General features: G+C 42.1%; 1 protein-coding gene across 10 annotated transcripts in view; it reads right to left on the bottom strand.

The window, feature by feature from the left end:
• Positions 1-22,722, bottom strand: part of RIN2 (Ras and Rab interactor 2) — a 248,212-nt gene that overhangs the window by 41,709 nt on the left and 183,781 nt on the right. For 9 of the 10 annotated variants that reach the window (XM_081034405.1, XM_081034406.1, XM_081034404.1 and 6 more), the window contains 3 exons: positions 6,531-6,723; positions 3,180-3,291; positions 288-360 (listed from right to left, as the gene is read on the bottom strand). In XM_081034405.1, the coding sequence (XP_080890531.1) occupies positions 288-360; positions 3,180-3,291; positions 6,531-6,723 (378 nt within the window). Of the gene's footprint in view, positions 1-287; positions 361-3,179; positions 3,292-6,530; positions 6,724-8,661; positions 8,763-22,722 lie in introns of those variants that run through there. The other variant, XM_081034408.1, reaches the window with a different exon arrangement.

The following is a 22,722-nucleotide window of genomic DNA, read 5'->3' as shown; positions in this document are numbered from 1 at the left end:
TCCTGCTTGATGGGTCTAAGTGAAAGGAGCCATGAGAGCACCTTGAGAACATAGTCATGTTAATTAATGAGATGTTACATTTAGCAGGTCCAGGGTAATTATTTTCATCTTAAACTTGGTGCAGGGGACTTGGTGACCATTTTATTTCAGTAGCCAATGATTCCAGTGACATCTAACAGGAGGTAAGCCTCCCAGATCCCCCTGTCCTGTTTTAATCAAGAAACCTCAGGGCAATTATATTGCACACCAATCAGGTGATGGAAATCATAAGAGAAAAGAGGCCTTACCTGCTGATGCAGTAGAAAGCAATGAGTCGGAATAAATCCGCAAAGCTGATTCCTGAGCCTTCCAGGGAAAAGGCTGAAAAGAGAGATTTGGGAAACCAGCTGAGTGTCCCTGAGTGTGTTCTGGAAAAGGAAATCCCCTCCACTATTGCCTGCTGCATGCAGAGGACCATCTCAGTGCTCTCAAACAACTACTGGGAGGCTTATCAGAACCAGCTGCGAGGAGGTTGTATGTCAGCCAGAAATAGGCCAGTGAAGAAGGTGGCCTAGAAACTCAGTCCTGACTCACTCCGAGCACATGCTCCGATGCTGGGTAAACAGACCAGCACACACTCAAATTGCACAACTATTTTTTTAAGTTCACAACACAAAGTTGGTCAGGGGTCAAGGACCCAGTCTGGCTGGGGCGAGAGGCTCTCAGCACATGAGAGGCCTTGGGGAATGCCAAGGCCCCACTGCCCCTGACCCTCCTGGGATGGACCTCCTGGGTCACACTCCTCTTTGCCAAACAGGCCACCTCTGGTAAAGACACAAGGCAGAAGGAATGTAGAGCTTGGGGGATAACACAAGGTGCCCATAAGGCAGCTTGTGTTTAAATTCAGTATGGAAGATTATAAAACCCATTTACGTAGAATACTCCCGCCCCTGACCACCAAATGCACAAGCTTCCTGGTGGAGAAGAAATGTTCTGGCAAGGTGCTGTGTGTGCCATTTTATATATCTTCCAAATGGTGAAACAATACATGGTTTGACTTCAGATATGCATGTATTTGCCAATCACTCCTCATACCATCTCGGCCAAGATGCCACTTATGCAGTCACATTTCCAAAAATATTCTAAATATCCTCAGCTTTGTGAAGATTTCCTCATTTCCTGAGTCAGATGAGTATTTCTCCCTTTTATAATATTCTATATCCTCACTTATTTGCTTATTATTTGCTTATGTTGTGTTATTTTGCTCATTTAGTATTTCTGTAGCACCCCAAAACACACCTATGTCTTTATACATGTACCAGAAACCTCTACACTATTTCTGACAGAGAGACAGACAGACACACAGAGAAACAGAAACATACACATGTACACCACAGTTTAGTGAGTTAAGTGGGAGGGAACCATTTAGGGTAGGTTAATGTCTCTGAGACTTGTTTTTCTCATCTGTAAAATGGACAAAAGGAGTGCTTTCCTTGTCTCCCAGAACGATAGTAGTGGGAACTGAAATTTTAAAAAATGGAGTAATTTATGTGAAAGCAGTCTATACAAATATGAGGTGGTACTTATTATTAAGCCACATTATTCAAATGTATCTGTTTTTATAGCAAGTCCTTCCTCTTCCAATCCACCTCAATTTGTGGAGAAGACAGGCCCTGGCCAGGAAGGGGCCATGATGGTGGGACCAAGACCTGTGGTAACTAGTTATGGCTCCCTTAATGCTTTGCTCATACTAGCTCTTTCGACGACTTTAAGTCCCCTGGCAAGGAATAGGGAAGTGAGAGAAGTCTTGACAAAATAGGGAGGAAAAACCTTTATCTGGGAGGGACCTAAGATGAATACCAGAAAGCTTTATAGTACCAATACTAACTGTCTTATGTTAGGAGGGGAAGAAAGGGGCTTCCAGACTAACTTATAATGGTTAACTCTGGATACTAGAATGAATGTAAAAAAAACAGTTAGGTCCATCACTTCTTGGCTAGCAGACTTTCAAAAGCCAACTCAGCATTTCTTTTTTCACTTTATATTTAACTTATTGTCTTTAAAATGGTAGGTTTGAAATCTATGTTCTGATTACCTCCTAATGTAAATAAACAGTATGAATCATTTACCAGGTTCAGAGACTGTGTGTCTGCTTGTGGAAATTTTTCCCTGGCATCAGTCACATTGTGAGACCTAGAGGAAAATCTTTGCAGGACACAGGCTGATCACACAGGGGCTGGCAGGTTTCCTTACAGTTGGATATGTCTCCTCCAGACGCAGTTAAGGGCCATTTGGCTAAGTGAGACTATGAACTCCGGGCTGAGTATAATCCCAAATCTGCCCTTAAATTGACCTCAGTACCTTCGGGTTCTTCAAATGCAGGGACTGAGGCTTGCTTAGGTTGAAAAGGAGTGAGACTCCTGGTCTCAGTATTGCTACTGCAACAGTCAACGGGCTTCCAAACTCACCTCTCCTGGCCTTCACACCTCAGCTTGCTACCCTGTGATTTCAAGGAAGCCTTCCCCTTGGGTTGCAGATCCATCTTCTGATCCTTCTTGGAGGCTGGCAGTACCTCAGAACTGTGTTCCCTTTTTTATTTAAAACTTGGCCTTCACATTTCCAATGACCATGGAATAACAGGAAAGAAAACCAGTGCTATTGAACACCACTGTCCCCTCAAAACTTTAGTTAATTTTTCCAAAGGGCTGGATCCTGCCTCTGATTAGCTGTATCACAGAAAACCGAACAGTGATTGCCTGCAGGGAACACATCTGCTCAAGGACGACTCATGAAGATGTGCAGATACATGTTTCAGTATTAGATCCCATAAAAAGGCGCAGCGTGCCCCGCAGCTTAGTCATCAGCAAATCTGGGCACCAAATCCATGCTCTGCTTAACTGAGAAGGGGGTGAGGAAGCCAACCAACTTCTATTAGGCTTCTGTCATACGCCAAGCAGTAGGCTGCATACTTTGCACATAGGTTGTTTAACTGAATTGTTAACTCTCTGAGGTTACTATCACCCTATTATACAGATAAGAAAACTGAGGTTCCTAGGGTTGGTTGCCTTTCAGTCATTCAGTAAACAAGCAACAATGACAGGACTCAGACCCACATCTGTCTGACTCAAAGTGCAGGTTCTTTCCACTTGCTCAAGAGACCTGAGGTCCACCTATCAATCAGGACCTAACCAACCACTTACTGTATGTGCTTTCTTTTATGGCAAATTCCTTGAGTGGGGCTCCAAATTCACAAGGCAGGCGAAGTGAAATTACTTTCTTCTGCATTTTGGTGGATTTATGAACCAGGAAGATCTAGGAGGGAAAAGAAATTCAAGCTTAAGAAACATCTAGAAGGTTAGAACCTGGGCATATAATTTCCTGCACACTCAATATCCATGGATAGAATCCTCTTCATAGTTGAACCGCAAGGCTCAAAGCAAGACAGTCTACTCCCAGAGAAAGGGGTGATCAGCAGTGATGCCACCGATGCCTGTCCTTGAGAACTGGCTTCCATAGAATCCTATTTTCCCTTCAACAAAAGCTTTTCCATGAGGTAAGATCTCCCTTAGTCTGCAGAAGTGTTTTCAGTTTGGTGAATTGTTTTTATGTTACACATTCTCCAGCCTGTCTTATATAGGTATCTTGGTTGATGAAATACAGATTTTAAACACAGGCAACGTGCCAAAACCTGGGTGGTGAATTAGGAGTTCACTGGCTAAAATTTGGCTCATGGGTGTATTTACAACAGAAATTTGAATTTGTTGTTAACAGTGAAAAGGCAGAAGTGTTTTTGTTTTTCACATTAAAATATGAATTTCTCGCTTCTCTTGGAAAGTGGGATGATATGGCAAGACCAGGCATGACAACAATCCACTGGAGCCGAAAAATGACTGTTACATTTGAGAGATGTTCTGAAATTCATTACAGCCAACATCAAAGCTAGCGGTTCATTTATTCCTGACTCACTTCATTTTTTGACACCTCCCTCCAGGTCCTAATATTTCCTTCAGACACACAATTACACCAACCCAACTCCCAATACTGCTATCTCAGGACTCCTTTCTGACCCCAGTCACTGCAGAGGCAAGTATGCCACGTACAAGGACTGCTCTGCAGGCTATGCCCTGCACAATTCCAGGCAGCAGCATTTACCTAGACTACAAGTCAAATGGCGCTCCCTGGAGTGTGCAGTGTGGCCGCCTGGCTGAGTCCCGGTTCTCTTCTGTAGTACATGATCCTTTTCCAAGGATCCTATCCTGTCCTCTTTCTTTAATTACTTCTCTTTCCTCTGCATTTGGACACTGCTCTCCACTCCCCTATTATTCTTTATTTTTTCCACCTAATCTTCACTTCAGTCCATGTGACCAGTCAATGGCTCTTAAGAAATGTTTCTTTTTGGGAGGGAAGTGGAGATTATGGGAATTTGGTGTCTGGTAAAGAGTGAGTTCTCTCTTTTTTCGCAGTACCCATGGGAAGGCAGGCATGGAATTCATCTAGCAGCCAGTTTTAGGAGTCAGTGTCTTTGGGACACTGTAAAACTGAAGCAGATATTTTCTAAATACTATCCTGATGGGTAAAAACCCAAAGCACTGCTGGAGGCAGCTGTGGGGTGGTGGAAAAGAAGCTGGTGGTGAACTCTTTGAGCCTTGGGATCGAGGAGAGTACAACCTCTAGATCTTATTTCCTGAATGTCTACAGCCTTAGATCAGGGGTCAGTGAAGTATGGCCTGCAAACCAAATCCATCCTGCCACCTAGTTTTGTAAATAAAGTTTTACTGAAACACAGCCACGCTCATTCATGTACATATTGTGTATAGCTGCATCTGCACGATAAGGCGAAGTTGAGTAGTTGTGATAGAGACACACAAAGCCCAAAATATTTACACTCTGGCCCTGTACAGAAACAGTTTTCTGTCCCCCATCTTAGGTTATAAATTAATCAAGGATGTTGGCACACCAAGTACCCATGGCACCACGGCTGGTCTTTCAAATCTCCTTTCCTCTCACGCCTGCTTTTCCTTCTCTTCAGCATTCTCACTTCTGGTGCATTTGGCCTATCCTGATCCACTGCTCCTGTCCTTACCCTGCCCTCAGCCTGCCCCATCTTGTCAGGCAGGCCCTACCCAGGGATGGAGCAGGTGACTGGAGAGAACATCCCGCCTGACTTGTTCCCCACAAGGTCTCAGCAGGAATGGATGTGCCTGACACCAAGAGGGGAATTGCTGCCTAGCAACAGGGCCACCTCTCTCTTCAGCATTTTTGGCTGAAATGCAAGAGCAGACAACTCAACCTCCAAAAAAGTGGGGGTCTCACAGAAGGAGGTCTTGATCATATAGACCGAAACCAGAGGCAACAACACAGCACGTTCGCCAAGGAATTCTCTGCAAAGATGATTAAATACTGCATCCGTCACCCTGAGCATGTTCCAACAGAGTTCTTAGTCCTGTCTGTTTCTGTCAGATGAGAAACAAAGACTCACTTATAAATCAAAAAGCAGTAACAGACAGCCTCTGACTGATTGGAAACTCAATAGCTTATTTTCATGCCCAATTATCACAACATTCCTCAGCGAGTTACCGATGGAATTTCCTTCTTCCCTTTCCATCCACTTCTTAATTTCTATCTCTTGCCATGTATTGTTTCAAATCTTATTATATCTGGGATTTATTGTAGCTATCCTTTTATTTTTCTTTTTTGGAAGTAGACATTGTATACAAGGGCTGTCCAATAAAACTCTCTGTGATGATAGAAATGTTCTATATTCTGCATTATCCTGTCTGGTAGCCTCCAGCCATCTGTGCTAGTGAGTACTTAAAATGTAGCCAGTGGAACTGAGGAACCAAATCTTTAATTTAATTTTATTTAATTAATGTAAATTTAAATAGCTACATGGGGCAAGTGGCTACCATATTGGACAGCAAAGAATATACCAATCATTGAATAACATTTTTTGAGGAATTTCTATAGAGTTATAGCATGGTCTTGATTAAGAAGAGACTGGACTTGGGCAGGTAGTAGCTAAAGAAACTGAATTGGACTTTGACCCATGTGGACAGCCACTGAGAAAGTCCGGGAAAAATCAGCAGCAGCGGCCAGGGCAGACAAGGCTATGACTACAGAACTTCTGAAGGTTGGGTCCCAAGTTGGATGGCTGGGTCCTGGCAGGGTTCCCAGGCTCAGAATGAAAGTAAAACAGCAGGGGCAACTGAAACCGCGCAGCCAGGCTCATCCTCAGTGCTGCATCTCAAAAAGTTAGGCCCAGGGTCTCTGGCCAGTGTCCCTCATTACCTAGATTCCCCGTTTTCCTGCTGAGTTCTGCACTTCCCATATTAAATGAGCAGATGAAGACAGAAAGACAAATCATGAAGGGCTCTGGTCCTGGAAGCTGCCTTCATAGTTTCCAGAATTTCCCTGCATTGCAACCCAGGAACACACTGGGAACCATGTTCCCTATAGGCTGGAAAGAACTTTCTAGAACTCCAAGTTTTTCTCCTTAAGAACACAGCAGCCCTGCCTGCCTCAACCTGTTTCCCTGTGATTCTGAGTCTTACCCCTGGAGGCTGGGACTGTAGGACTTCTGCCGCCTCCTCCTCACTCAGAGTCAGCTGCAGCCATATGGGGTGGGTGTGAAGAAGCCGGTCCAAAATGCTGAGCCTGTTGGAGAGGCTGTCATAGCCAGAGTCCCGGGGACAGGTTTTCACATCCTTTTCTTCAGAATAGCCATCGTCCTTGTGTCTTACCATGCTAGGAGAAAGAGAATTGGCAAGGGTCAAATGGCTGCGGCACAATTTTCTTAACACAGAGCTGTCCTACAATATCACAGACTAGCCTGTCAAAGCATATACGCCATCTTGTCATCACCACCTCATTTGTCCTCCCCTTCAGACTGAAAGTTTTAAGGGTAGACACTATGTTATATTTCACTCTGTATCTCTAATGTTAAACAGAGTACTCAAAAACACTCCACAGACCCAACTTTCTACTTCTAACCTGGTTTTGAAAAGATTCTAAACATCCTAAATCCTGTTTAGTCTGTCTACTGGCATAAAACATTTTTTCCTTTGAACACAGACCCCTAAGTGCTAAATCCCATATTGGAACCATGAGGTCCTAAAGACTATATCATAAGCATGACCATGGCATGCTCTAAAAGCAAGGACAAAACATTCACACACACACACACACACACACACACACACACACACACACACTCATTTTTGTGCCCAAATGAATTGGACTTCATTTCTTTTCATACATGTAGGCATTTTTATTACTAATGCTATTTATAATGAAACCTTACAGTGGTATGGTGCTATGCTATTCATAACATATTCATATTATTCATAATCACCATAAAATGGAAATAGCCCAAATTTCTATCAACTAATGGATAGATAAATAAGATGTGGTATATACCTACAACGGAATTTTATTCAGTCATAAGTCATTCATCCTTTTTATGAAAGAAGTACTGATCCACGCTACAATGTGGATGTACCTTGAAGAGATCATGCTAAGTAAAAAACCCGAGACACTAAAGGACAAATAGTCTATGATTCCACGTATATGAAATACCTAGATAGACAAATATAGACAGACAGAAAGATTAGGGGCTGCCTGGGACTGGGGAGGGATGTAGGATGGGTAGTGATTGCAAATGAATGTGGAATTTCTGTTTGAAGTAATGAAAATGTTCTGGAATGAGATGCGCTGATGGTTGTACAACTTTCTGAATATACTGAAAACCACTGAATTGCACACATTAAATTTTGAATTGTAGTGTTATGTGAATGAAATCTCAAAAAAATATATCACATTGACTTCCATTGTCGCCTTTGTCTACTCTAATCCTGTTATTGAATGTTTGACCATCATTTTATGAAAGAGGAAACTGAGGCCCAAGAAATTATCAAGTCAAGAGTTATAAATAGCCACGAGATGGCAGAGCTAGAAATTAAAGTGGCCTGATATTCACCCAACTCTGCAGGTAATGAATAAGATCATAAATATAGACTATGTTGCTTGTATCTATGCGGTGTCTACAGTCGGCCAGACCCTTTGCAAACATTTTCTCATTTACTCCTCTCAACAGCCCTGAAAGAAGCTACTAGGATCCCAGTTTAAAAAAGAGAGGACTGGAAGACTCAGACTTACTAAGTAGTCTTGCTCAAGGACATGCCTCTCTTAAGCGAGAGAGGTAGAAATTCCAATCCAAGGCTGCTTCAGCTCTGGGAACTCTTTCCCTCTACCACAATCAGAACTCTCACTTTCCCTGGCTCTCCATGAGCTGGCCATCAGACCTGATCATTCATGTCCAAAGGGCCAAGTTCAGGTTGGGGTACTCACGGACTTCACATGTCTAAACCCCCAAAACCCAAATGCGTGGCTTGGATAAAGTTTTCAACATTTAGAAAGATGGGTGATGGTTCCAAATGTAAGGTGAAAATTGGGGAAGAAGATGACTAATTTCCATGTGGACCCCTCCACGCCTAGGAAGTTGGATTGAATATAGGAGAAGCCAATGTAAGGTGATCATTTTTGGGGATGCAGACCCAAAACCCACAACGATAGCCTAACTTCTCCCCTACACATTCTTGACTTTCTACATATTTAAAGAATCTTATGCTTTCATTCAAGATTTACATTTGGTTTCCTCTCAAATATGTGAATGTTTTTCTTTACCTCTGCTACAAGTTTTCCGACAGGAGAATCTGTGCCAAAAAAGGGGCAGTTTCTCATTCTGCAAATGCCATTCCAAGGACTCTGGGTATTTTGAAGTGAATCTTTGCAGCTATAAGAACACACTCTCCAGAATGAAGCTGATGGTAAAATTCCTTTCACATAAGGTAAAAGAGGCAACTTTAGACCAGTTATTCTCAACCACGTCTGCCTATTTAAATTGCCTCGGGAGCTTAAAAATGTTTTGATGACCAGACTGTACCCAGATCAAATAAACCAGACGCATGGTGTAGGGTGCAGCCATCAGAATTTTTAAAATTTCCCCAGGCAATCCTGACATGCAGCTAAGTTTACAACCATTGCTTTGGATCAGCCCTTGAACCTACATGAGAATCTCCTGGGTTTTGTTAAGACCACAGAATCCTGGTTTCAGCCCCAGATATTCTGATCCTGCAGGTGTGGGGTAGGCCTGACTCTGCATTTCTAGCAAGCTCTGAGTAATGTTGCCAGTGTGAGGAGCGCTTTGAGGAGAATTTGCTTGAGACCCAAGAGCGAAATGTACACTTGAGCTCAGATCCAATTAGGAGGATTTTTTTTTGGGGGGGGAGGGTAATGTGCCATTGAAAGAACTCAGAACCCAAATAAACATTTCATTCCTGGCGATATTTTATCAAGACCAACTTCTACAATCTCTAAAACAATAGTCCTGACACTCATGTGTGCTGAGAGTAAACACGGTGACACATCTTCCTTAGAAGGGTAGATCCTGTGACAGCTCAGTTGTTTTCAGAAGCTAAAATGCCTTTGTTCTGACAACTGACTTCAGCCTAGGTGTCTCAACAGGGAGATGGTGAATAAGATCCTCATAAAGGATCAACCATAAATTAGACCTTGCCTTTGCAAATGACTAAGCCAATGCCTTTATTCAGCCAGCCATTTGAGGTTTATAGCCTATTATTACGAAACAAATGGTCTTTTATCAACCAACCTGAAGGACAACCTTCAGAAAAGAACTAATGAAGAAAATGTTGAACCGGTGGTGAATGCTCTTGGTGCCCTGCCCAGTCCCCCTTTATCAGATTGGGTCCCCATGCCCCTGCTACCCCTTTTCCTGAACATAGCTGGGAAATCATGCCTTCCCCTGGGAGCAGATGCTAATGGCATACCGACACCACTTGTACTGGAGCGGTCTCGCCTGAAGGTGCGACAGCTCTGCGGTGCTATGCATGCTTCAGAGCTCCTGTGGGAGCAGGCTGAGGCTACACTTCAGCTGGCCCCATATCTTTGCCTGGTTTCCTCCCCAGCCCATCCTGTATCCCTCAGTGCTTCACAGGTTCCTCCTGAGAGCCTCTCTCAATAAATCACTGCACAAGAATCCCTGTCAGGGGCAGATGGGTGGCTTAGTTGGTTAGAGTGCGACCTCGGGGCAACGGGGCTGCCAACTGGATTCCCACATGGGCCAGCGAGCTGCGCCCTCCGCAACTAGAATGAAATCAAAGAGCTGCCGCTCAGCTCCCGGGTGGCCAGATGGCTCAGAGTTGGTTGGAGCGCATCCTCTCAACCACAAGGTTGCCGGTTCAACTCCCGTAAGGGATGGTGGGCTGCACCCCTGCAACTAACAACGGCAACTGGACCTGGACCTGGAGCTGGGCTGTGCCCTCCACAACTAAGACTGAAAGGACAACTTGACTTGGAAAAATCCTGTAAAGTACACACTGTTCCCCAATAAAGTCCTGTTCCCCTTCCCCAATAAAATCTTTAAAAAAAGAATCCCTGTCAGGCTCTGCTTTTAGGGAGTACCACCTAAAACAGAAGCTGATGTGATTGACAGAAACTGGTGATTCCTAAGATAGATATCTGCCTGCAAATATTAAGGAGGACAAAAAATGAGTGGTTTATAAACCACTGTGATATAATCCAGGAGAATGTATGATGACATGGCTATAGTGGGAATGTAGGCACGAGAGACCCCCCTCCTTCTTTGAGCTTCGTCTTTCTAATCTGAAAGTGGTATCTTCATCATCCTGTAGACTGATGGAAGCAAGAATTCATCTAATGTGATGTTCTGTGGAGGTGACCCTACCCCACACAGGTAGCCTCGCCAGTAGCCTAGCATACATTAGCTTTGTTTCAAGTTGGACTTTGCCTTGATTAACACATAAGCTCACTTAGATCATGCTAAAATTTATAAGTGTAAAGCTATCTGGTAATTTGCTGAAAGGGTCACAGAAAGACCAAGACTTAGTCAGATTTTATCCAAACCTACACAATCTCTGACTGCCAGTGATTGCCAGAACTATTTTCCAGGAAGAAGCCCAGGATGTTTTGCAGGATCAGGGAGTAAACTGCCTGAAACTGCCTGTGCCAGATAGAGCATCCTGAGACAGCCTGAAGGGCCCCCCAGTGAGCTCCTCATGAACCTTCCTCATTATACTCTCATTATAATACAGAAATCTCCACCCACCGGCGGAGACTTTCCACCATTTTTGAACATGCCATGTATGTATCGTCATGTTTTCTGACTGCATGTGAGCTGGAATGTCCCCACCTACACGTGCAATGACAAAGTCTACCTCCATATTTATGCTTGATTTCCCCTTTGAAAGATGGATTAGGTACTTTTTTTGGGGACGCACTGCTCTGGGAACGATTCCCAGTATGCTCTTGCTTGCTGGCTGGCAATAAAGTTCCTCCTTGTAAAACCGTCTTTTGGCTAGCCACGACTGAGCATTTGGAGCTGGTTTGGTCCAGGAACAAATGTTATCACCTGGGTAGTCTTCCTGCCCCCAAATGTGTTTAACCTAAATCTACACGAGAGGAAACAACCAGACAGATCCAAATTCAGGGACTTTCTTCGCTGCAAAACTACTGGCCTTAAATCTTCAAAATGACAATATCATTCAATTAAAAAAAAAAAGGCTGTGGGATTATTATAGCTAAAAGGAGAATAAAGAGACACAATTACTATATTAAGTGCATGGAATTGATTACATATGGTATCAGAATAACAAACAGCCATAAAGGATAATTAGGGATATTTGAATAAGGGTGTATATTAGATAATATTATATGTTTAATCTCCTGAGTGTGATAATTTTACTGTGGTCATGTAGGAAAACATTCTTGTTCTTAAGAGATGCATACTGAAGAATTTAGGGGAAAAGTGTGGAAATGTTGAAAAGTAAGTGTCAAATGCTCAGCCCTTCCCTAGCCCCCCCCCCAAAAAAAAGAAGGAAAAAGTATAGAGGTAAAGACAACATGACAGAATTTCAACAGTTGGTGAATTTAAGGGAACAGTGTTATTCTTGCAACTTTTCTGTAATGTTTGGAATTTCTCAAAATAATAGGTTGGGGAAAATATCTACCATCCCACTGGGCTTTTATGTATATAAAATTCATTTATTTTTTTCAACTATTACTACTATTTCCAAATGTCTAGGCCTGATTTCATGGGGAGATGAAGCTCAAGTATGGATTCAGTGAGACCCACACCCACATGTGAAAATACTGGGCCAGCTATTGAATGCCCCACAAATGTAAGGTGCCTCTGGGGGTATACTAGAAAACTCGTATATTTCATCTGTCCCCATTCCAACCAACCTGGGCCTCATGGCTCTGAAGCATATTACACCCACTTATGGGGCAGGGCTCCCCAGTACCAGTTACATTCTTGTCACACCCAATTTAAGACCCTTCAGAGTATGGGATGAGAGTGGCTTTTCCTCTTACCTGTATTCCCTTCATTCCCAGGGCCAATAGGAGCCTAGGCATGTGTAAGAATAAGTGATTGCAGAAAATGCATTCTAATGTAGCACAGGCATTTCACAGAATCAGATTCACCTCCAAGAAACCAATAACTTGCAGCAGTTTTCAAATGATGCTCTTCTTTGTCCTAACCCAGAACTCCCGAGGTTGGCACGCCCGATCAGCGCAGCTCCTAGTGGTCAGTGTGCTCAGAAAGGCTCCCATGTCCTTCCCAGTACATCACTCCCTCTTCCCAAGCTCCGTCCCAAACAGCACAGCAGAGGTATACACTTTGACTTTACAGTCCAGTCGTTTTTCAAACAAATCATATAACATAGACAATTAATAAAGCTATATGTAACATACGTAAAAGTTTGACGTGAGGTTGCTTCTGTGGAAGAAATACTGGTGAAGTAAATACAGTCAACAACCTTCTATATATATCTGAACACGTGGGCTGGCCCAGTGGCTCAGGTGATTGGAGCGCAGTGCTCCCAACGCGGAGGTCGCCGGTTCAGTTCCCACATGGGCCAGTAAGCGGCGCCCTCTACAGCTAAGATTGTGAACAACGTCTCTCCGTGGAGTGGAGCTGAGCTGCCGAGGGCTGCCGTGGGCTGCCAGGAGAGACAGGTGGCGAGTGGACAGCAGCCTTAGAGAGCTGCTATGAGCAGCCAACCCTCCACCGAATTCCTCAGCCAGGGGACAGTAGGGGGAGGGAGGAGCGCAAGGCTCACAGTACCAGCATGGGTCAGGGAGCTGTGTCCTACACAACTAGACTGAGAAACAAAGGCCTAAAGGGAAGGGGGGGGCGGAAGAAGGGGAGGAAAAAAAAGAATATAATACATATATATATATATATGTGTGTGTATATATATACATATATATACACACACATATGAATCCTATTTTGTTGAATAGCAAAAATTAAGTTTAATGGGACTTGATATAAGGCCAAATGCCAACTTATTACTTCCACCACCAAGGGCGGGTACACAACCATTTGGCTAATGATCTCCACACTAGTGCAGTGCTCTGTATGGCTCTGTCCTCAGTTAGGACATGGGACAAAACAAGCATACACAAAAAACAAAAAGTCCCCCAAATCTTCTCTATGTATGTTAAAAACACACCTTCATTAAGCTGAACAATTATATATTTTAAATGGACAATATGTATCAACATCTGTGATAAGATGCGCCTGATTATTTTTGAAGGACAAAATCTGTTTCAATTAAGTATCTAAAGTATACTAAGAATTTTCCTTTCTATAGCAGACTTAGATCATAGTACAACTGAAAACAGATTGGTTTAGTCAATTAACAACTCTGAAAAGTTCTCATAGAACGAATGGCAAGTCCTCTGTGGAGTTGAATCAGGTGGGTGGTGACTCTGCTCAAGTAATACACCCCTAAACCTTATTCCATGGTTTCTGGACTCCCTTCTGTGTGTGCATGTGTGATGCAAGTGCCTTTGCACAAACAAGAACCCATCTGGAATGTGGTACATTTGCAATCTATCTTCAAGGAAAAGTCACCCTTATAGTTTAGGTATTCTGTTTTGATTCTACTTACAGAATTAATGGGATCTGTAAACTAAGTCATCTGGAGAGACAGTTTGCTGACTGAGTCAGCAGGACTGTTTGAAAGACAGATTATCACAACTTCCAAAAAAATACTTGGCTTTTGGCCTTTGTCTCCTTCCTGGCTCCCTAGATCCTGGACCCAGGCACCCATGGTCTCCTATGTCAGGCTTTACGAAAGTGTGGAAGGGAATTGTCTTTTTGGGAGGGGATCCCTGATTGCTTTGCCTGCTCCTTCCAGGCCAATCCTGGCATTCGATGTGGTACTGAGTAATCCACAAGGGCTGCTTTAGATTTGGAATTTTGAAGGGGTGAATGACAGGCTCCACTCAGGTCTTACTTTCCCAGGTCCTACCTGGATTTCCAGCAATGTGCTCCCTGATAACCCTTAGGAAAGACTCACTGCTCTTCAGCCTTGAGGGCTGGTTCCCTGCAGGTCCTCAATGGACCTTCCAGACTTTTAAGAAAACCAATAGTTTTTCCTTGTTTACATGGTAAGTGCCTAATAAACAGTCATAGAGTGAATCAAGACGAATTGAATTGATGGGGCTAATTATTATCAATAGAATGCTAACTGTGTCAAGAAAACAAAACAAAACAAAAATAAACAACAAAAGCAGAGCCCAGAGTTTCAAGTTGCTTTTGCCTAGGACCTAATTATGGCTTAAGAGTCACCACATTGCCTGTGTCCCTAACACAAAGAGCTGCAGTCTTGCTACAAAGTGAGGAAAAAAAACCCAACCCTTTATTTTTTTGTAGGATAGTGTGGATTAATTCCGATATTTTATAACATGTCAACGGTTTATTAAAAATTGACATTTCTCAAAGAGTATTGGCTATATCAAGGCACTATATGGAGGCACCGTTTTTATTTTAATGTCTAGTACTTAATTTTAACAGTTAAAATGTATTTAGTAGAGTTCCCAAGTATGGTGGAGATACTAAATTTAACTTTTTCCCCAATTTTTTAATTGTGGTAAAATACACACAACATAAATAAACTTTACCATCTTAACCATTTTATAGTTCAGAGGTATCATATTGTTGTACAACCATCACTTCTATCCACCTCCAGAACTCTTTTCCTCTTGCAAAACTGAAACTCTATACCTATTAAACAATAATTCCCCTCTTTCCCATCTCCCCATTGCAGGCAACCACCATTCTACTTTCTGTCTCTATGAATTTGACTACTCCTAAGTACCTCATAGAAGTAGAATCATACAGTATTTGTTGTCTCATGACTGGCTTACTAAATTTACTTTTTAAAATAAATGTAAAAGGTGAGTTAAAGAAAAATATTAACTAAATGAATAGTAAAGATGGTACATGAATAAAAGAAAAATTGTAGCACAACAGAAGAAATGTGGGATAAAATAATTTGGATTAGAACATAATATTTTTCCTGTATTAATATTTACAAATCTCACTCCTTGATTCAAGGAGGAAGATCATACTGAAAAATGCATTTATTTGCCATCGCTCAGCTCTTTCCTTGCCTGTGTTCAAGTGTTCTTAATTGTCCATGCCATAATAGGCTCCTATCCACCTGTCAAAACCGCCCCTGTCTCCTACAGCTACACAAGTAAATTTAGGCATAGGTAATTTCTTTATTCACTGTGTCGATGCCTTGAGGCACTTACTCCATTTTACTCTGCATTATACCTCTCTCTCTTACAAGCCTGGCTTCACCCCTCAGACCATACTCAGGCCCAGCCCAGAGCAGGCATTGATAAAATACCTGCTCTGGACACCCGATGAGGACTGGGTAGGAGGTGATCTGCAGACAATAGGTTTATTCCTTGTGAGCGAGTAAGGGGAGAAGCTCAGTTGGCAATGAGAAACGTGGTGGACACTGGGTCTCTCCCTTAGCTTCTTTCTGGGCCCCCCATGCATAACCTCAGATTCAGGCCTTTCTTCAACCAGGTTGCAACAGAATCTGGCTGCTCACTTCCAGTCTTAGGAGACAAAGGGTTCTCGTCTCTGTGTTTATCAAGAAATGGGTGGCAAAAATCCCGCAGCTACCAAGAGTCCCCTGGCTTTTGGCCATCTTAAGGCCTGGGGCTAGAAAAGCAAGTAGCCTAAATTCTTCCAGAACAATAAATCCAAACTCCTTTAGCAGCTCCTTCCTCATTGCTCATAACTTTCCTTTATGGACAGCCCTCCAACCTCCTCCCATCAGCTGGTAAGGGGTGGCTTTGGGTGTAAAATCAACATTGAGTTTTAGCCTAGAATTGTAATTCTATGCCCACTAACACAGGACATTGGTGATAAGTGCTCCATTCAAGGCTCCCAAATACAGAATGTCTTATTCCAACACTGAGGATGAGATTTAGGTTCCAACAAAAGAGTTTGGTGTACACCAGCTTGATGAGCACAGGAGAAGTTTAGGGGTAAACGGTATTGGCAGGAAAGCTGCCTTCAGTTAAGGCAGGTGTACCAAGTGAGGTATGGAAAAACCCAAAGTGGGAACCCCACACCCACACCAAAAGGGGCATTAGCAGTCAGCTATCAATGAGTTCTCATTTGCCTGGAGGTAAAACCACCCATTTCCTGCACATCATATTGAATGCATCAATATCAAGTTGCTTACTTTTGTAAAGAATGTCATGGTTTCCATCTAGTCAACCTTGATTCTAGTCTCCCCTTAGCCTCATAATCTTCAGTGGTTTGGTGGAAAGACCATTTGCAGTCATACTTGAATCAAAGCTAGAGTTGACTCTTCCTAACTGTGAGGCCTTGGCCTGCCACTACGTTTAGTCTCAGTTTCCCCATCTCTAAGGATGGAAAACAAGGAATCTGATATTAAAACAAAACCTGAAAAGAACTGATTATAAGAGTCAGGAATGTCTTTGGAACTATGAGTAAAGATTCTGTTCAGCAGTTTCCAGAATGTCTCTTTTATTGTCTCCTAATTTTTAGAAATTCAAAAAAAGAAAACAAGGCAATGTGTTTCCATTCTATGACACAAAGACTATTCTGTAGACAAAATTCTGGAGCTTTTTTTTGGTCAGTTAAATGGGAACCTTTTGGAAAATGGCTCCTGGCTGGTCCTTGTACCTGAACCGGTCTCCATCCATCATTAGGGTCTAGTCCCCTGGACTCTGGTGCTTGCCATCCTCAACTTTTACATGAAAAACAAAAAGGATAAAAGGCTACTTCTCTTGATATTTTTGTACTGAAATTTCCATGTATATTCTGCCTCTCTGGGGCCTCCCTTCCTAATCTGCTTGTGTTAAGCACTTGCCAGCCTAACAAAGCCTTTTCACACGATATCGTCTCAACCAGCTGCCATGGCAAGAAGGTGCAGCCCAGGACATGGCACCGTGGAGGGCTTCCAGCTACAAGAGGCCAGTGCCAGAGGTGATCTTAAGAACTAATGACCAGACAGAAGTTGCAGTCCTGTGTCCACTATAGCTTTGCTCCTGGAGCAGCAGATACTTGTCTGCGTATCAAGAGGAAAGCAAACATACCCCAAATTCTAAGCAGTTGCCAACATGCCAGCCATGGTGGGAGATGAACCAAGGGCTTCCTGGAACTGGGGCAAGAGAAGTGATAGGTCTGTGATCAATGGTTTCTGAAAATACGTTACTAGAAGAGGCCTTTCATATGGAAAGACAGAGAAAGCAACAGCCCAAGCAACCTCAGAAAGATCCATCTGATAAAAACTTCTACCATAAGAACCAATTCCAATTTTTTGTTAAACAAATAGGTACATACACAGCAAACAAAAAATTCCCAGAAAACCTTCAATTTAAAAAATACCTAGTACTTGATAGCTTAACATATTTAATCATGAAAACACTTCTTTAAAATTTACAAAGCTGAATTAAAGTCAGGAGAAGAAGGGGGGCCCAAATTCATTTTGGCTCCACATGGGGCCCTGGCTAATTTCTCAGTTTATTATTGAGAAATTTGCCAGGTGAGCTGAGGAAACTTACCCACCACCCAAGATGGGAAAAGTGATGGAAAGAGGCCTGGGGAAGGGGATATTCTTGTAAGGTTCATGGCCTATTTACCTGAGTTGTGAGGGATATTAGAGGTCATCCTGTTTCTCTCCTTATTTGAGGTTAAAACACTAGAAATTGATAGAACTGAACTTGGGACCAATTCTCTGACTTGTGCAGTTTCCCTACAACACACAAGTTATTTTAATTCCTTGGGGCCTTTTTTGTCCCCTTAAACTTCGAAAGGAAAACAACTAATGTATTTTGTGTTGTGAATTTTACTTCTGTGTGGCTAAGGGCTGCTGTTTTCTGAGGGAGGAGGCTTCGACTTCTTCAAAAAGACTTCTGAAAGCATCTTGCAGGAGGATTTTTGTGAAAACTTTTACGGCCTTTGGTGGTTTTTCAGCTGTGTCTACTGAGGACTAGGAGGAGAGAACAACACAGAAGTGGGAACAAAAACATGTATCTGCCTCTGGGCAGGAAGCACTGCCATTTTTACAAGAGGAGAAAGATTTGGTGACTTTTTTTGCTTATGAACTGCTTCCTCTCGTGGACTCTTCAGCTACAGATGAAAAGGGCAGATACCAAGCCAATGCTGGCAGGGGCCTTCATTCATTCCTGTAAAACTAAGAAATGGAAACAAAGAACCTGTTGTCCTGGGTACCCTTGTAGCTGAAAACAGGAGGAGAAGGAGCCAGGCGGCTCTAAGTCTTGGCCCGCTGACCTTTGAGCCTGAGCAGTGGCACACACCAGGCTTTACAGAAAGGCAAGCATTTCGTGGATTTGCAGTTCTTGATCTTTAAGTGCTTTGGGTTACACTGGTGTTATTTCATAGTTAGATTAAATCACAACTACATTCTAACCAAGCAGATATTTCGTGGCAGAATCAACTACCAACATTACAGAGAAAAAAGGTCAGTAGAGGATAAAACACAGAGGTTGAGAAAAAAATGTATACACATTTTAAGAAAGGAAAACTGTATTAAAATTGTATATTCAATATATACTGATAACAAAAGATGAATACAAGTCACGTTTGACTTCTGCAATTACAAGAGGTGCTTAAAGTGGTTACATCAGTGTCCAGACACTTCTGATTACTGCTTGAGCAACACAGAGCAAAGTGTCCACTAGTATACATAATTTTGGCACCTCGTATATAAAGAGAAAAAAACCAGAAACCTTTAGAATATGCTATTGTGTGTGCCTAGAGAAACCAGCCACTCAATTGGAAGGTGCTACTCCTCAATAAAACTGGAACCAACTTCTAGGAAACATTGTGCATTTCTAGGATGATCAAAAACATCTTTGTAAGTCAGTGAAATCATGCACGATCTACCATTTAAATGAGCAGAAAAACACCGGAAAAATACATACGAAGGCAAAGAAGTAAGACAGGCAATAAAGCAAACAATCAAAAGTGGTTCTATCTCAGGAACTGGGTTCATGGTCATATTTATTTTTTTCATTTTTTCCATTGTTATTTTTCCACAATGTACATGCTTTAAGTTCATAATAATAAAAAGAAATCGTACATGTTCTTTTAAAAAACCTTACCTAATAGAAGAGATATTGTCAATCAAGACAACCAAACAGCTGTTTGAGGCATTTTTGAGATTTACCTTATTCTTTAAGGCTAATGTCGAGTCTCCTCTTTCCTAAAACCATCTCCTACCTGCAATTACCTGCTTACTCCCTGAGGTCCCTAGGACATCTGGTATATTCCTCTATTATGTCCTCATTCCATTATATGATACTTGTTTACAATTTTTTCTTGCTTAGGTCATGTATATTTTCAGACTTCACTGTCTAGGTATTTTGGCAAATAGCACCCACTCAATAAATATTTTTGTAAACCTAACTGTTGCTACATTGGTAACAGTATGAGCAAAGAGTTAGTCAATCTCATAGAATTCCTTGAAACCATATTCCAAACACTGTGGTGCCTTGAAATCAGGAAACACCTTAAGGGATTGGGGGGGAAATTGATCAACGTAGTCATAGCAAAATATCCTCAATGGGCATGATAGGAAAATGTCTTACTGCAAAACTATTTCCGCTACATGACCTCTTCTAATTATGAACAAAGCTATCCCCCCCACCCCACCCCAAGCACCCTACCTGGCCTCCTTCCACTGAAGGAAAGAACAGCTGTGTTTATGATATTACTTGAGTGTTTCAGACAAATGGATTTTCAACTATCTTTCAGAACACAATTTCAACCCAAGTGAAAGAGCTTTTCTATCCTGTTTCCCATCAGATATTCTTTGAGAAAGAATATGAACAGGCAGTACTGACAAACACCCAAGAATTAGTGGAAATGTGCATTTACAGTTCTTAGAACCAGATTATGTGTAAAAGGAAAGCTTAAACTTTGATAACACCAAATTTCTCATGGGACCTAAGGTGCATTTACAGTTCTTAGAACCAGATTATGTGTAAAAGGAAAGCTTAAACTTTGATAACACCAAATTTCTCATGGGACCTAAGGTACTGCATGATACATCTAATATTCCGTAGCAAATGATTGTGAGCATCCCATGTTCTACTGAACCAGACTGGAGCTCACAGAAAAGGAAGAAAACCAAACTTTCCAACAGGTGTGTGACTGTTCTAGGAGAGTGGCCTGCTCTCAGATGCTGTGGGACCGTCAGATGTGCTCCAAGTCCTGAACCCTATGGTGTATGCAGGTTTCCAGATATGGCAAAAGAGAAAAATGTTTGTTTTGCTGGCTAACACTGCATGCGACACAGATACTGTGTAAGAAGACAAAATGCAAAATGATTTTTGCATTAATGACTTGAACTTGCTTCCTAATGACCTCGTGAATACACTCTTCAAAATCTTCAGAAAAGTAAAAGTGGCTATATATCAATGAAAAATAATCACTTTGTATCTGAGGTTTCAAGACGAAAAGATGGAAAGGAATGATAAGAAGTGACGTTAAATTCTGTGTTTGAAGTCACTGAAGTGGAGGACATACAGTTTTTAAATATGGGAAACTGTATTAGATGTCGATGTATTCTCAGTTTAAAAGACCTTAAATTCCAAAAATAGCTGTATCCGATTAGGTACATACATTTTTTAGTTATGATGTAGCTAATGGCTTTGACCACATCAACTCATAAGATGTGGAATATTTCTCTATATAGTAGTGAACAAAGTAAAGCAAAAGAATCTAAGAGATGCAGAGAAATTCACTGAAAGTCTTTTTCTGCTGCAGGTTTATAATCTAAGATTCATAAGTAGAAATATAAATAATAAAAGGTACATATGTATTTATACTTTTCTCATAATTTTTGGCTTACTTTCTCTTTTCATCTCCTCCCTCCAGGTAATTCTTTCCATAACTTCACAGTTTCCATGAATATCACCCAATGAACTGGCTGTGAGCTCAGAATTCCCATGACTCTAGCCTTGAACTCAGACATGTGAAAATCGTAAATTGATGCTCTATTAAAACTGAAGAGTCCCCACTCCTGAGTCCCACAGCACTGAGATAAGTACTTGAGTCACAACATAGAGGTACCAGTCTTCATCCATCATGGTTTCAGAAACCCTAAACTACACACCCATCCAAATGGCTAAAATGAAAAAATAGCCAATACCAAGTGTACAGAGCATTCAGAACTTCCAGACAGTTGGTCGACGTGTAACTGATATAATGACTCTGGAAAACTCTGGGGCACTATTTACTAACATCGACTATATAGCCATGCTACAACCCAACAGTTCCACTCCTATATTCCTAGCTGAAGCATGTCATGGTGTTCACTGAAAGACACACACAAGACTGTTCATAGCAGTGTTATTCAAAATCATCAACAGTAGAATGGATAAATTGTGTTGTATTCACACAATTAAATACTATACAAAACGCTGAATGAAAGAAGTCAGAGTTAAGAAGTCAGTATGATTCCAGTTCTATAAAGTTCGAAAACTGGCAAAACTAATCTAAAGCAATAGAAGTCAGAAAAGTGGTTACTCTTGGGGTTGCTGAGAATACTGTTTCTTCATCTGGGTGCTGCTATGTGGTATATTTACTTTGTGAAAATTCATCTAGCTGCATACTTATTTGCGTGCTTTTTCTTAATAATGTTTTACGTCAGTGGAATCTTTTTAAAAAGCAGCATTAGTGAGAATGGGTTTTATTCTGAAGGCCATAGAGCAACTAATATGACCATAGTTTTCCTACTAGAGATGTCCTAACGTGGAATGTGGGCATCTCTTCGCTAGACTGTAAGCCACCATTCTTCTCTTCTAATCTTGTGTTCTAACCTCCAGTCAAGTGAAGAAGTGAAGGGGTGTACAGGGACCGGCAGCCTGAGTTGTTTGCGGTTTCAATACTGAAGTGATAGTATAGCTGCTGGGAAGCTGAGAACTTCCTGGGCAACAGACCCTTCCAGAAAAAGCCCACGGTGGTGACCCATGGCTACAATGTTGCGTTGGGCAGAGCTGGTCAAGGAATTTTTGAATTCTGTGTGTTTGATTCAGGGGTGGGGTGTGTCAGGACCCTGGGCGTGTAACTGACATAATGACTCTGGAAAACTCTGGACCCAGGATAAACTGGGCTGCAGTGTACCAGCAAGTGACAACAGAAATCTAGGAGGTAAGGGAGAGTAAGAGGGCTAACAAAGGTAGCACAGACTTCCATGGCCTATCTAGCCAGGGTCCTCAGGGAGCCTGCAAACCCAGCCTGAGCCTCATCTCATGAAGCTGTTTTGTTTGATTTAGAGACTTGTTTTAGCCTATGGGTGATGGGTCCAGGTGGTGATGAGGGTGGAGTATTGGCCT

The sequence above is a fragment of the Rhinolophus hipposideros genome, assembly GCF_964194185.1.
Source record: "Rhinolophus hipposideros genome assembly, chromosome: 22".
NCBI lineage: Eukaryota > Metazoa > Chordata > Mammalia > Chiroptera > Rhinolophidae > Rhinolophus > Rhinolophus hipposideros.
This window is presented reverse-complemented; position numbering and strand designations above follow the sequence as displayed.